The following is a 16,173-nucleotide window of genomic DNA, read 5'->3' on the forward strand; positions in this document are numbered from 1 at the left end:
TTTCAGTAAAATCAACTGCTCCTTCAACTTCGTTCTGATCTATCCACTCTAAGCCGTTGACGCTTGCGCACAGTAGCTCATTAGCTCGTCTTTCGACAATCCGTGAGGGTCGCACTTTGCGGTACATACGCGCTTGCTTAGCTGGTGCAATGTGAGCTGCTCGCCTGTGCTCTGCAGCTCTTGTGATAGATGCGAAGTAAATACCGCATGTACTGCAGCATATTTTCTCTAAATCATCACGTATACTTGGGCAATAGAGATCATAAGGCGTGCTGATAAAGGCAATAGGCACGCATAAAATTTTGATATGAATCAACTGCAATGTTCCTGGAGTAAATATTGGCTCTCTCTAAACAAAGAAGGTTGGAACCTGTCCGTGTGTCGTCGCCACTCAGCTCGTACGGTCTTGTTCATCGAGTCGCACGTTCGGCTGATACTGGCGCGAAAACAAACGACGGGCTACACTGTGCCGTAAATTCAGATTAAATTGAGCTATTTGGTATAAAACAAATATGGTGGTTTGACAGCAGTAATGTATAACGTCGAAGTATGAATGAAATTATTTTCTTTCGAACGAATTAGTGAATGATCTTAATCATACTACAATTACGCTTAAGATTAAATCTTAAGCATGTACAATCTGGATAATGAACCAAAATAGTATAATTTTTTTTTTGTTTCAATCAGAAAAAAAATTGCGTGATATTTGCCGAGACCGCCCCCTCTCTCCAACGTAAGATTAGATGAGATTTGACTCGACCCCCTCCCCTCCTTAAATATCTCACGTAATTTATGGACGCCCCCTTACTGACCGGTATTTGAAAGCTTGTTCGTTTTCTGAAAGCTGCTCAACCACAGTGGCCACCAAATTGTGAAAAACGATCTTTTCATTTAGAAAGAGTGAATGAAAACGAACACACCTTTTTTGCAAAATCTTTACAGTTTTCTTTCTACTAAAGCATTTATTAAGTAGTTCACAGGAATTTAGAGCTTAGAACTGCTGCACAGTAAAATAAAATTGGAGCAATTGGAAATTATTTACTTAAAGCTTGTATAGGTGAACTTGATTTAGGACACTGTGGTGTAATCGGCCGTGAAACTGCAGATCAATTCAAGTAAAATAAAAAAGAAGACAAATCTGAAATTAGTTTTAGTGGAACATTTTTGTGTGAAGGTTCTCATCGTACAGCAAAGGAAGAAGTAGAACTTTAGTTTTTTCTTTATGAATAATTCTTATTATTAATAAGAACTGATTAATATTCTAATCACCATTAAATACTACTTTCATAATCATCATTAAAATTATCAACATTGTCGATTTGCGTAAGTTGTGCATTCACAAGGTTTCTTGAAGAAGCAGATTAATTCACCCACGTTGCCAAGTTTTTTTTTTATTTTATTATTTACATTGTAACTAGTTAATAAATTACAAACTAACGAACAATTTGGATTTAAGTTTTTGCACTACAACTAAATTTAATAATGCTCTGCCCAAGGCTTGCAGAGAAGTGGGCTACTGCGTGAGTTGGTGCGGTTTTTTTTGTTTCAGCCTTTCTTTCCATTTACCGGGATCAATTAGGGCTGAGGCTTCGCTATTTACATGGTGGCGTAGTCTTCCCATATGAGCCTTAGCGTTTATGTTGATCGAAGTGCCAACTGATTCGATACCAAGGTCGTGTTCGATATCGGTGTTGCGGACGTACAAAGGTTACTTTTCGGCCAAGTTATTCATACAAGTCTTTTCGGTAGCCGGCAGGAAATGCTGGCACTCATCTCCTCAGGGTGAATGCCTCCGCCTACGTGTTCATTGCGCCTGGAACCATCAGTATAGATACTGACTCCACTTCTATTGTCCACTACACCATTGTATAAATCTTCTCTCATTGGGAAAGTGTGTTAAAGGATGTATTGATGTGCAGCTTTGCTGAGTTAAAAAAGTATGTTGTTTGGGGTAAGAAGCGTAATTTTGAAGTCACTCAATAATTGCGTTGATTTTTGACAAATTTTTTTTTACCATACCAGTTAGAGAATTTTCCTCCATATAAAGTAAATATTCCTTACCTCTAGCACTAGAATCATAACTTTCGAATAGGGCAAACCATGAGTCATTTTTTACTACATAGACATACAGCCAGTGTAATCTTTTAGAAGCATCCGGTGACTTTTGCGTAGCTTTTCTTAAGAATATTGTAGTGAAGTAAACTATACTAAAAATGCTTCTAATTTGATACATAAGGTGAAAATTTACTAAACACTTTAGCGAAATAGTTTTCTAACTGAAAATTGACAACTAATGAGTGTATTTTTTCATAACTGGTGGTATGTAACAGGCTTAGATGAGATAACAAATTTAATGAAATATTGAAGCCATTTAAGCAAATTTTTGTGGCTTAAGGAGCAAGTATAAGAATGCATATGCAGCTATTGATAACTATATTTTCCTAGTTGGAGTGCGCTGTTCTTAACATCTGTACCTAAAACGGCTACTGGAAAGTTATCAGCTTATAAAAAATCAATGTCAAGCCTCACTAATTTCCACCAGTACTAAGCTAAACTTATTGTCAACATAGTGTCTTTTTGATCGTCACTGGCCTCTATTATTTATCAGAATGACGCGTTTAGAGAGCGCTCCGCTGATAAACCCATACTAGAAAGTGAATGACATATATAAGAGCCTTCTACACGGCTTTGATCAGTTAAAAGCAAAAATACCCTAAGCACGGCTTTAAATATAACATTAATAAAAATGTGTATGCATATTTATAATTGTATACTGGCCGAGTTCAAAGTGCTGACCTGAAAATAATTACAAAAACTCTGCGCTGTGGTTTCAAAAAGAAAAAAATTAATAACAAAAAATAATGCAACTGGTAGCGCTATCACTGCTGGCTCCTCTACTTTCATACCTACGACATAGCACATACATTGCTTTAGGTCCTGCCATTTACACTATATATATATATATATACATATGTAATATCAGTTACACATACCTTCCCATTTGCATAGAAGTACATACGTATATGTATAGGCAACACTCTTTCATCGCCTTCCGAGTTCAATGAATTTTGTGCATTTATTGCCCTCTGCAGATGCAACGGAAAGTCGCATCTTTTTCTGATTTTATTTTTTAATATTTCTTCAACTTGCGCCTCTTAGCGTTGATAAGCCGATAAAGATTGTCGCCGCTTAGTATAGCTCGCCTACAAATGGGTATCATTAAATTTAGCAATTAAACAGATTTACTCATTCAGGCAGGGAGTAGCAAGACTGCAAGTGGTTGCTATTATGGCAAGCAGTGTTTGATGGAAATTAAAAGTGATTAATTTGAATTGAGAACTCGGGCGCTAATTCAAAAATATTCAGACAACGCAATTCAATTCTAAAGGCTTAAAACTTGAAGTGATTGTTGCAAATTATTAAAACAAAAATTATAATAATGAAAATACATAGAAGTTGTCAGTTTTATGGAAGTCTTCTGCTTCATGTGGTGATTGTGTCAGCATGCGTTGTAAAAGTACCGTAAGTGTTGCAATCAAATAGGGGAATAAAATATGAATTTTCATGAAAATTAAAAAGTAGTAGTGCCAAGTGAAAATTCTGTCAAAAACCCAATCATGTAAATGCCACTTATGCATACTTAGTCATTGGTGTCCGTTAACTGGTGTCTGGTGTAAGGAATTAATAAAGCGTTGAAAAAATTGTTTCAAGGTGGAAAAAGCTTTACTTAATTATCAATAAAACATATTGAAAGTAAAATAATGAAAAAGTTTTATATTTTGGGTTTTCACAGAACCAGACAAGTATAGGAAACAATTGACAGATAGATGAATATATCGACTCCATGAAAATATTTTTTTTTCGCCAAAAAGTACCTACGTTTCACTCTGTTATGGTTTTTTAAGAGTGAACTCTTCGCACTTTAATTCTGCTTGTTCGCCCACTTGCACAAAAGTGAGGTTAATTCTAAATGTTAGAAATCATAGGCAATTTTTTTCCGTTTTATTATTGCTAAATATAATATATATTTGATGGACTAAAATTGTTTTAATTATTTTATATTACTTGGCGGCCGCCGTAGCCGAATGGGTTGGACTACCATTCGCAATTCAGAATCGTAATACTTAATTGGGAAATAAAATTTAATCGGAACTGAAATGCCATAAATGGGCCCATATGCGGTAAGGGGTAAAAAAAACATAAAATGGTGCATAATTCTCCCATAACTGTCAAAGCCAAATAAAAAAAAAAATGGTACAATTTTTCCATCGGAATTATAAAATTTACGGGCATGATGAGAGCCTTGTAGAGTGCCAGTATTGTTCGTCGAGAGAGGACTTTACTACTCATTTGCCTACTTAGTCCAAAGTAGCACTTGTTGGCAAAAGATATTCTCCTTTGGATTACACGGCTGGCATAATTATTGGTGTTAATGTTGATTACTAAATAAACGAAATCTCTAACAACCTCGAAATCACCACCAGACCCATTCGCTTTACTTCTTTATCAATTTTGGAAAAGGCAAAACTAACAGCGCGTGTATTTTCTAGTATTTTATTAAGACAGAAAACGGATTGGAAACAAGTATTTAGACATAACGGGTGATTTTTTAAGGGAAAGTTTTTCAAAAAAAACACACGTAAAATTCAGAAAAATGCATGAAATTGCAATTCTTCTGGCTGATCTTCACTCCGAAATTGACAATTCTGCTTATTTACGTACCCATTGATCCAAAAATGAGCTTCGCCGCTGAACACAATTTTTCGATAAAAAAGTGGATCTTCGACCAACTTTCCAAGAGCCCATTCACCAAAAATTCTGCGTTGCGGTAGGTCGTTCGGCTTCAATTCTTGCACCAGCTGTGTTTTGAAAGGCTTCACACCTAAATCCTTTCGCAAAATGTTCCACGTTGTTGAGTAACAGAGGCCCAATTGCTGCGAACGGCGACTAATCGACAATTGATGGTCATCATTAACACTGGCCGATACAGCTGCGATATTTTCTTCAGTTTGCACTCTACGTAAGCGTGTTGGTGGTTTGATGATAGCTCGAATATCCGCTTCAGTGGGTCGATTAAACTGACCATAAAATGGGAGAAGCGCGCGATAAACTTTCTTAACGGAACACGCATTTTTATAATAAAATTCAATGATTTGCAAGCGTTGTTCGTTTGTAAGACGATTCACGGCTAAATTATAGACCAAATTCAAGATGTTTGACAGCTGAGCCAACTTTGACAGTCGATGTGATAGCTCAGAGGTTAAATTCATCGCATGGAACAGTTCACAGGCACCTGGTTCAGTTGAGAAAGGTTTCAAAGCTGGGAAAATGAGTTCCGCATAGACTTTCCGTCGCCAACCTTCAGCAGAGAGTGAATGTGTGTTCTCAGCTGCTGCAACGGCTTGAAAATGAAAGTTTGAACCATATCGTTACTGGTGATGAAAAATGAGTCTTTTACAATAATCCTGTTCGCAAACGCCAATGGTTAAATAAAGATGAAACACCAGAACCGACCCCTAGAGATGGCCTTCACTCCAAGAAGATTATCCTGTCTATTTGGTGGGATATGGCCGGTATTGTTTATTATGAACTTCTGGAACCAAACCAGCCGATAACTGCTTATTATTATTCCCATCAGCTATCAAACCTGAATGAGGCACTTAAAAAAATCGACCGTCTTTAGTGAATAGACGCAAAGTTTTGTTTCACCACGACAACGCAAGACCTCATACCGCAAGGCAAACATTAGGCAAGCTGAACGAGCTCGGATGGGAGCTAAAGCCGCATCCACCATACTCTCCGGATATTGCACCTTGTGATTCTGACCTTTCCAGTGGACTTCAATCCCATATGGGTAACAAGAACTACTCCTCAAAAGAAGCTATAAAAAGGGATCTGGAAGCGTTTTTGGCTGCAAGGACAAACAATTTTTTGAGCAAGGACTTAAAAATGTGCCTAAACGTTGGGAAGACATTGTAAATAATGAAGGGAAATATATTATTGATTAATAAATACTATAAACATCTTTTTTATTCATTTTAAAACCACCTTTACAAAACGCACAAACTTATGGACTGACCTGATATGTATATATGCAAGAACTGGCAATTACTTTACGTATTAAATACCACTATGCAGTTCCATCCTTCTATTCATTTTAGTTCCCTTTATTAATTACTATTTTTTTGTTTGCTCCACAGGCAAATCAAGACGCGCGTGTCGTTGGTGACTATGCGAAAATTTCCGGTAGATGCAAACTGTACAAGTAATTGCACCCCCATCTATAATCCACTGGTTCTGCGTACGGTGAAAGAGGTGAAGAACTTAATCAAAAAAAATTGAAAGATCTGTTTTCCATTAATTCTAGTCATAAAATAATTTTAGAGCTACACGGATACGGATGAGATTTGCTGTGATGGGTACGTTCGCGATACTAAAAGCGGGTAAGTTAGACCATTTCAATCAAATCAATAGCTAATCGCCGGCTTTCCCATAGTGATTGCCAGCCGAAGTGCGCGGACTGCAAGACGGGCAAGTGCGTGCGTCCAGATGTGTGCCTATGTGACACCGGCTATAATAACCAGAAGAACAGCACCATTTGCGAGCCGGAGTGTAGTGAGCCCTGCATCAATGGGCAGTGCATCGCGCCAGACACATGCACCTGCAACGAGGGCTTCAGTTTCATCAACAGCAGTATAACCGAGTGTGAAACTAAGTGTCTGATCGATTGCACAAACGGACGCTGTGACTCGCCGGAAAAATGTACTTGCAATTTCGGTTATGAGCGCAATGAAACGCTGGGCCTCTGTATACCTGTATGCGAGGAGCCATGCGAGAATGGTATTTGCAAAGCGCCTAACGAGTGTGACTGTCATAGCGGCTTTGAGTTGCGTTTGGGCACGCTTGGCAAGTGTGAACCTGTATGCCAGGGCGGTTGTTCGAATGGGTACTGCAGTGCACCGAATGTATGCAAATGCCAGTTGGGCTACTACAACCTACTCGGACTGGCCTGTGTGCCGAGTTGTAAGGAGAAGTGCGTAAATGCGTATTGCACAGCGCCTAATCAGTGTACCTGCCTGGAGGGGCATATCTACCGCAACAATTCGCGCACGGAATGTGAACCGACTTGTGCACGTGGCTGTCAGAATGGCTTCTGTAATGAACCGGGACGCTGCGAATGCCACCAAGGGTACAAGCAAGTGGAAGCGCATGTCTGTCAGCCAATTTGTAAGGATGAGTGTATAAATGGACACTGTTCTGCGCCGGACACATGCACTTGCAACGAGGGCTATATCTTTAAGAATGGTTCACGCGCGGAGTGTGAGCCGCATTGTCCGCGTGGCTGTAAGAATGGCAATTGTGTTAGTCCAGGTGTGTGCAGCTGCTTACCCGGTTACCAATCGCTGCTTTTTTACCTCTGCATACCGGTTTGCACGCATTCTTGCGTGCATGGCACCTGCACGGCTCCGGACACATGCCGCTGTTTCAGTGGATATCGCCCGAATACAAAACGCCCACATGAGTGCGAGCCCGTTTGCAATTTTGACTGCGGGCATGGTCAATGCATTGCGCCGGGTGTTTGTCAGTGCGAAGAAGGTTACTCCAAGAAATGGTTAACGGGACGTTGCGAGCCGCACTGTGCCCAAAAGTGCGTCAATAGCATTTGTGTGGCAGGCGGTGTATGCCGCTGCTATGAAGGTTTCCGGCTACGCAAAGGCTCGAACGCGATCTGTGATCCCATCTGCCTGCCGGCATGTATCAACAGTAATTGTGTTGAACCGGATATGTGCGAATGCTGGAGCGGATATGAGGAAACGCGTCACAGCAGTCTCTGCATCGCTCATTGCCGGCCATCGTGTGAGAATGGCATGTGTGTGGCGCCTAATAAGTGCCAATGTACCGATGGTTATCGCGTGATGAACTCTAGCGAACCGCATCGTTGTCAGGCAATCTGTAGAGACACTTGCATCAATGCCGAGTGCATGCGGCCAGATGAGTGCGTTTGCTTGGAAGGATACGACTTTCTCAACGGTAGTCGCACAGAGTGTGCGCCGATATGCGATCAGAACTGTGGCCATGGCAGGTGTATTGGGCCAAACGCATGCAGTTGTGATCTGGGCTATCGTCTCACACTCAGCAACGACACCGATCTGCCAGTGTGTGTGGCTTATTGCAACGAATGGAACTGTTTGGGTGGAAAATGTGATGTCAATGGTATATGCCAGTGTGTGCAGGGGAAGATCTACAATGAGCGGCGTGGCGCATGTGTATCAGAGTTGGGGTCTATAGAGGATCACCTGGTGTTGAGGTAAAGAAAAAAGAAATCCAAAATATCTTTAAAAACTTAATTATTTTTAAAATCAAAAAAATATCTTTTATTATTATTATTACTTAAAAAAATCTGCTATGTTTAATTAATTAGTGTTATTCGACCTTTCTAGTGGAGTCTCGGTTTCACGCTGGACCATCGGTGCAATGTCTTTGTTGCTGATAGCTTTGTGTGCACTGGCTTTGGTGCTGGTTTATCGGGAATATGCGCGCAGGCGTTTCCGGGAGAAACATGGCGTGCGCTTGATAGAAAATCCAACATTCGGCGTAGTAATGCCCGGCGCAGGCGCAGAGGACGGCCTCAACATGCAGGAAGAAGACGAGAGTTGAGCTTTGGAGCGAAGTATCGTAAATTTTAGTTACACACTCATACATAGACAGACAATTCGATACAATTTAAAGCTGTGAAGCAAAGTCAGCGCGACAAGCGTCGATGTGATATTCAAAAATTTTATAATTTACAGTTGATGTATACAACAAAATACATATATTATAACTATATGAAAAAAATTTAAAAAAATCTTTATTTATTGCTTACTTGAAAATAAAATAAAAACCAAAATTTTCTTTACATGTTTAAAAAATGGTCTTAAAAGGAATATTTCATAAATACATAGCCTTTTAAAATTAAATAAATACATACACCAACTAATATATCCTTAGTCATTTCTTGCTAAAGAATATTTGTTTGTTAATTTAATACATTTTTAATTTTTTTACTTTCGGATATGTTTAAATATTTACATTGCTAAAAAAACAATGTTTGCTGAATTGAGAAGATATATTTTCTTATATTTTATATTGCCCCGGAAAAAGGAATGAGCCTATCTACCGAGAGTGCACTAAAAATCATAAAACGCCAGAATTTCGAAGATGATCGCCAATAAATGCAATTTAAAAAATTTTGTAGTCCCGAAAATCGGTACTAATTCGGGATTCCTGTAATAATTTGAGAAATGAAGATCAATTGAAAACAAATATTTGTATTGAAAATATTATGAAATTCATGAAAATATTATCAAAAAATACTGAATTAGAAATAAATTGAAATTCTCGCGTATCCTGGAATTTTTCTGAATTAAAAAACTAAAAAAATAAAATTAAGTCCCTTTAATACGGTTTTCAGAATATAATAAAAAACGTCGAAAATCCCGAAATTTCCAAAAAAACCCACAATTAAAAAATGTATTAATTTCCGTAAAAAGTACAATATAAAATCTCGAACCACTGAACTAGTGTTAATTCCCGAAAATTCTATATGAAGGATGCATTAAAAATAAATGAAGATTTTCGTATTTCGAAAATTCTGAAATTCCAAAGCAATTTTGCAAATAAAAATATATTAATTCCCAAAAGTACAATACGAAGAAGGTATAAATACGAAATTTTAGCAAAATATTAAGTCCAAAAAAATGGTATTGGGAATATCCAAGAATTTTTCTGTATCACAAAATATGAAGTGCCACAAATATTGAATGAGAAGGAAATTTAAAATTCCGCAAAACCCAAAATGTAAAACAAAATTAGGTCCTTTTAATACGGTTTTCGGAATATAAAAAAAATCTTCGAAAATCCCTAAATTTTAAAAAAGTAAAAACTTCGAAATCAAATAAATAAACTTTCGAGAATAAAATGCTACGATCTGAAATCATTTTATCAAAAATAAATTGAAAATTCCGCAAAAGAGGGACTACAGTAAAAAATCCCGAAATTCCCTACTATAATGAACTTCGAAAATACTGAACTTAAAATAATTTTTTTCTAAATAAAAAATTAGAAAACGAAAACAAAGAAAAGGGTTGGATAATGCATAAAAAATAACAAATTCAGCAATTTTTTCTAAGTTTGAAAACATAAAATCCCAAAAATAACGGAGAGCGGAGTGCAGTAAAAAAATACGAAGTTAGTCTGTATAATACAGTGCTGTCCATCCCATAGATCAATTGATCACACGTATTCTTACTCTCCATCGTTCAGTCGTTAGCAAACCAGCAACGAATAAACACCAAGCTTGCCCGCGACGCTTAGTGTATGCAATACAATGCCCTGTGAGAACTTTTTTATGCTAGAAAATGCCTTTGGCGACTTGCAATGCCTTTTATGTTACAAGTCGTTCAAAGGAGGCTATAAATGTAATATCAAAAGGCATTTCGATTCCTCCCACAAAAATTTTCTACTCTAATCCAATATTTATTTATTTTGGTTCAAATTTCCTACTGGGCTGCTCCCATTCTCTCGTTCTCACTTATACCCTCACATTTTTCATTCTGGACAGCACTGGTATAATACGATTACAAATCCAATTACAGAGCAATTCGTAATATACCTATTCCCCCATGTATCTTAATAAATACATTAAACATTATAATTACTCTTTACCCATTCTTACATATAAATATAATATATTACGTTTCCTTATTACCTCTAAGTATTTATATCCATATATCCCTCTTTAATTATATACACAAAAATAAAGGATTGAAGATCACTGTCATCACTATAAAGCATCAAATGTGAGATATTCTTACTACATACATACATATGCACCTACGCGCATTTGATATAGCTAATTCTACTTTACTAAGGCACTCTTATGATGTCGACATTACGCGAAAGATCCGCCAGTCCCATTTGGTTCTCTGTAAATAGCAGAATATACGAAAAAAATTATCATTTCGCATTTAAACTTTTTATAACCTCTCCAGATTACCTCTTTTCGCTATATTGTACGACTTTTCGCAGCTTATATGGCACAGTAAGTACAACACCAACAAAGCCAGTGGCAAAGACAAGGCTGCGAAAATAATATACAACCGTAGATATTTGATAATCCCGGCCGCTTGTTGTTCTTCGTTGTGCGGAGGCAGACATTTGAACTCATTTGCTATAGATCGCTGAAATCCTTCGAAGCAGATGCAAACATCGGGCTCCTTGCAAAAACCATTCACACATCCAGTGTACTTATTGCCAATCAATTCGCCGCAACGTGCAATACAGACATCCTCATGAATGTGCTCCTGCAGCACGTAACCCTCGTCGCAGATGCATTGGTTCTTGTCGCAAGTTCCGTTTGTACAGCGTCGAATGCATCTCAATTCGAAACCGATGTCGGACACGTCAACGGTACCACTAAAATCTCCCGAGTTATCGCTATTATCCTCTTCACTATCCTCCTCGTCGGACGGATTGGCGAAGCCGGCAAACATTCGACCCGCTCTTCCTACAGTAGTCGACTTCATAACTTCACTACCTGATTCAGTGGGATTTATTGTAGAAGTGGTTTTAGCTGAACTGTCGTCAGAGTTATATTTGCAAATTCCTGGCGCAATGCAGCTTCCAGGGGCGCAATCCCCTTCACAAACAGGTTCACATTCGTTTTGAGTCGATCTTATATATCCAGTGTCACATTCACAAATCTCAGGCGCTATGCACCAACCATTCTCGCAGGCTGTAGAGCAAGTGGGTGTACAAACATTAGAACCCATCATCGAGAAACCTTTATTACATACACATGTCTCAGGAGCTATGCAATGTCCATTTGAACAATTATTGGAGCAGACGGGCTGGCAAACATTCAGGCCAGTCACTGAGTACCCTTTACTACACGCGCAGGTTTCGGGAGCTACGCATTGACCATTTGGGCAACCATTCGAGCAGATAGGCTCACAAGCATTCGAGTCCGTCTTTATGAAACCGTCATTACATTCGCAGATTTCCGGAGCTACACATCGACCATTAGGGCAACCGTTAAAGCAGACCGGCTCACAACTATTCGGGTCAGCCATCGAGAATCCTTTGAGACATTCGCAGGTTTCCGGAGCTACACATCGACCATTAGGGCAACCGTTAGAGCAGACAGGCTCACAACTATTCGGGTCAGTCATCGAGAATCCTTTGAGACATTCGCAGGTTTCCGGAGCTACACATCGACCATTAGGACAACCGTTAAAGCAGACCGGCTCACAACTATTCGGGTCAGCCATCGAGAATCCTTTGAGACATTCGCAGGTTTCCGGAGCTACACATCGACCATTAGGGCAACCGTTAGAGCAGACAGGCTCACAACTATTCGGGTCAGTCATCGAGAATCCTTTGAGACATTCGCAGGTTTCCGGAGCTACACATCGACCATTAGGACAACCTTTAGGGCAGACAGGCTCACAAATATTCGGGTCAGTCATTGAGAATCCTTTATGGCATTCGCAGGTTTCCGGAGCTACACATTGACCATTAGGACAACCGTTAAAGCAGACCGGCTCACAACTATTCGGGTCAGCCATCGAGAATCCTTTGAGACATTCGCAGGTTTCCGGAGCTACACATCGACCATTAGGGCAACCGTTAGAGCAGACAGGCTCACAAATATTCGGGTCAGTCATCGAGAATCCTTTGAGACATTCGCAGGTTTCTGGAGCTACACATCGACCATTCGGACAACCTTTAGAGCAGACCGGCTCACAACTATTCGGGTCAGCCATTGAGAATCCTTTGAGACATTCGCAGGTTTCCGGAGCTACACATCGACCATTAGGACAACCGTTAGAGCAGACCGGCTCACAACTATTCGGGTCAGCCATCGAGATTCCTTTGAGACATTCGCAGGTTTCCGGAGCTACACATCGACCATTAGGACAACCGTTAGAGCAGACCGGCTCACAACTATTCGGGTCAGCCATCGAGAATCCTTTGAGACATTCGCAGGTTTCCGGAGCTACACATCGACCATTAGGACAACCGTTAGAGCAGACCGGCTCACAACTATTCGGGTCAGTCATCGAGAATCCTTTGAGACATTCGCAGGTTTCCGGAGCTACACATCGACCATTAGGACAACCGTTAGAGCAGACCGGCTCACAAATATTCGGGTCAGTCAGCGAGAATCCTTTGAGACATTTGCAGGTTTCCGGAGCTACACATCGACCATTAGGACAATCGTTAGAGCAGACCGGCTCACAAATATTCGGGTCAGTCATCGAGAATCCTTTGAGACATTCGCAGGTTTCCGGAGCTACACATCGACCATTAGGACAACCGTTAGAGCAGACCGGCTCACAAATATTCGGGTCAGTCATCGAGAATCCTTTGAGACATTCGCAGGTTTCCGGAGCTACACATCGACCATTAGGACAATCGTTAGAGCAGACCGGCTCACAAATATTCGGGTCAGTCATCGAGAATCCTTTGAGACATTCGCAGGTTTCCGGAGCTACACATCGACCATTAGGACAACCGTTAGAGCAGACCGGCTCACAAATATTCGGGTCAGTCATCGAGAATCCTTTGAGACATTCGCAGGTTTCCGGAGCTACACATCGACCATTAGGACAATCGTTAGAGCAGACCGGCTCACAAATATTCGGGTCAGTCATCGAGAATCCTTTGAGACATTCGCAGGTTTCCGGAGCTACACATCGACCATTAGGACAACCGTTAGAGCAGACCGGCTCACAAATATTCGGGTCAGTCATCGAGAATCCTTTGAGACATTCGCAGGTTTCCGGAGCTACACATCGACCATTAGGACAACCGTTAGAGCAGACCGGCTCACAAATATTCGGGTCAGTCATCGAGAATCCTTTGAGACATTCGCAGGTTTCCGGAGCTACACATCGACCATTCGGACAATCGTTAGAGCAGACCGGCTCACAACTATTCGGGTCTGTCATCGAGAATCCTTTGAGACATTCGCAGGTTTCCGGAGCTACACATCGACCATTAGGGCAACCGTTAGAGCACACCGGCTCACAACTATTCGGGTCAGTCATCGAGAATCCTTTGAGACATTCGCAGGTTTCCGGAGCTACACATCGACCATTAGGACAACCGTTGGAGCAGACCGGCTCACAAATATTCGGGTCAGTCATCGAGAAGCCTTTGAGACATTCGCAGGTTTCCGGAGCAACACATCGACCATTAGGACAACCGTTAGAGCAGACCGGCTCACAAATATTCGGGTCAGTCATCGAGAATCCTTTGAGACATTCGCAGGTTTCCGGAGCTACACATCGACCATTAGGACAACCGTTAGAGCAGACCGGCTCACAACTATTCGGGTCTGTCATCGAGAATCCTTTGAGACATTTGCAGGTTTCCGGAGCTACACATCGACCATTAGGACAATCGTTAGAGCAGACCGGCTCACAAATATTCGGGTCAGTCATCGAGAATCCTTTGAGACATTCGCAGGTTTCCGGAGCTACACATCGACCCTTAGGGCAACCGTTAGAGCAGACAGGCTCACAAATATTCGGGTCAGTCATCGAGAATCCTTTGAGACATTCGCAGGTTTCCGGAGCTACACATCGACCATTGGGACAACCGTTAGAGCAGACCGGCTCACAAACCTTAGCAACGCTTAATGCGTATCCTTTGTTACATTCACAATATGAAGGCAATGTACAGCGTCCGTTTGGACATCCTTCCGGGCAGTCTGGTACGCAATTTTCACCATCCATTTTGTACCCGTTATCGCAAGCGCAGGTATTAGGGGCAATACATTTTCCATTCTCACAACTGGTCATGCAAAACGGTTCACAAACACTAGCGGATACTTTTGTATAGCCCACAGAGCATTCACAACTATTCGGCGCAGCGCAAAATCCATTAATACATTCATCCAAGCAAAAAGGTTGACATGTTTTATTGCTAGATTTTTGGTAACCTCTCTCGCATTCGCAAACATTTGGAGCACGACATATTCCATGAATGCAACCATCCTGGCAGATTGGCTTGCACTGACCAGCTGCATCGTTTTTGTAGCCAGCTTTGCAGACGCATTGATTGGGAGCGACACAGTCGCCATTCTGACAATCGTTGCACTGCGGCTCACAGTTACCTGCATTATTAGGCTGGTAGCCCGGCAAACAAACGCATTTGCCCGGTGAAACACAATTACCGTTTCGGCAAGCTGGTGTACAGACGGGCGCACACTGACCGGTGGCGTTTCGCGCATAGCCTCTATTACAAACGCAGTTGCCCGGCGCACTACAAAAACCATTCTTGCAGTTGTCACATTGCGGTAAGCAGCTGTTGGCGAGAGAGTTGGTGTAAAAATTTTCTTAATATCTTTTTCAAACAAATTATGTTACATTGAAGCTTTACATACATATTTCATCTATTTTTACTTTGTGGTATAAAATAATTTAGCAAATACAAATAGAGCGAAACAATTTGCATAGGAAAAAAGAATACACTTGTTTTTTTTTTAATTACTTTCCACATATTACAAAGACATTGCACTATTTTTAGGTTTATATTCACTCCTCCAGCTTTTGCTGCTCATGGATCGTTCTTTTTGCACCTACCGATAGTTATTGAATTTCTTGTAGCCAGCATTGCACTCGCACTTGCCCGGCTTGACACATTTTCCGTTGAAGCAACCCGTTGGACAATAAGGCTTGCATTCGCGGTTAACTTTCTTAAATCCAGGACAGCAAAACCGAACTTTACGTAGTTCTTTTCGACCATTAACCACTTTAACTATATCCTTTGTGCAATATTGCGCCGTGACGCTGGCCCCACAAAGGATAAAGCAAATCCACAAAGTAGGCAATCGCATTTTTAAAAGCTTAGTTTTCCGTTAATAGTATGCAGCTCACGTCAAATCCGAAATCCAACTGATTGCGACATTCAAAGGAAAGGAAAAATATTATGCCGCATGTTATGTATTTAGCAGAAATGGGTTTGTAGATCTACACACGTACAAGCAAACTCATACACAACGCACATACAAATGTAAGTATAAAAAAAAGTATTAGCAGTGCAGATATGGGCATAAAACTATGTACGTGTACACATACATAGACACACACACATGCAAGTGAATATATTTGAATATATATTTAA

At 40.5% G+C, this 16,173-nt stretch overlaps 2 protein-coding genes across 2 annotated transcripts; one reads left to right on the forward strand and one right to left on the reverse strand.

The window, feature by feature from the left end:
- Window positions 1-3,439: 3,439 nt before the first annotated feature.
- On the forward strand, window positions 3,440-8,803 carry LOC129247277 (protein draper). The gene is made up of 5 exons (XM_054886337.1): window positions 3,440-3,522; window positions 6,201-6,315; window positions 6,385-6,443; window positions 6,497-8,308; window positions 8,442-8,803. Exons 1-5 carry the CDS (start codon window positions 3,440-3,442, stop codon window positions 8,656-8,658), a joined length of 2,286 nt encoding a protein of 761 aa, XP_054742312.1. The 3' UTR covers window positions 8,659-8,803.
- Window positions 8,804-10,505: 1,702 nt separating this feature from the next.
- Window positions 10,506-15,931, reverse strand: LOC129247458 (fibrillin-2). The gene is made up of 3 exons (XM_054886590.1): window positions 15,633-15,931; window positions 11,039-15,354; window positions 10,506-10,967 (listed from the first exon to the last, which is right to left on the reverse strand). Exons 1-3 carry the CDS (start codon window positions 15,884-15,886, stop codon window positions 10,909-10,911), a joined length of 4,629 nt encoding a protein of 1,542 aa, XP_054742565.1. The 5' UTR covers window positions 15,887-15,931; the 3' UTR covers window positions 10,506-10,908.
- Window positions 15,932-16,173: the final 242 nt, after the last annotated feature.

Source organism: Anastrepha obliqua, chromosome 5 (assembly GCF_027943255.1).
Source record: "Anastrepha obliqua isolate idAnaObli1 chromosome 5, idAnaObli1_1.0, whole genome shotgun sequence".
Classification (NCBI taxonomy): domain Eukaryota; kingdom Metazoa; phylum Arthropoda; class Insecta; order Diptera; family Tephritidae; genus Anastrepha; species Anastrepha obliqua.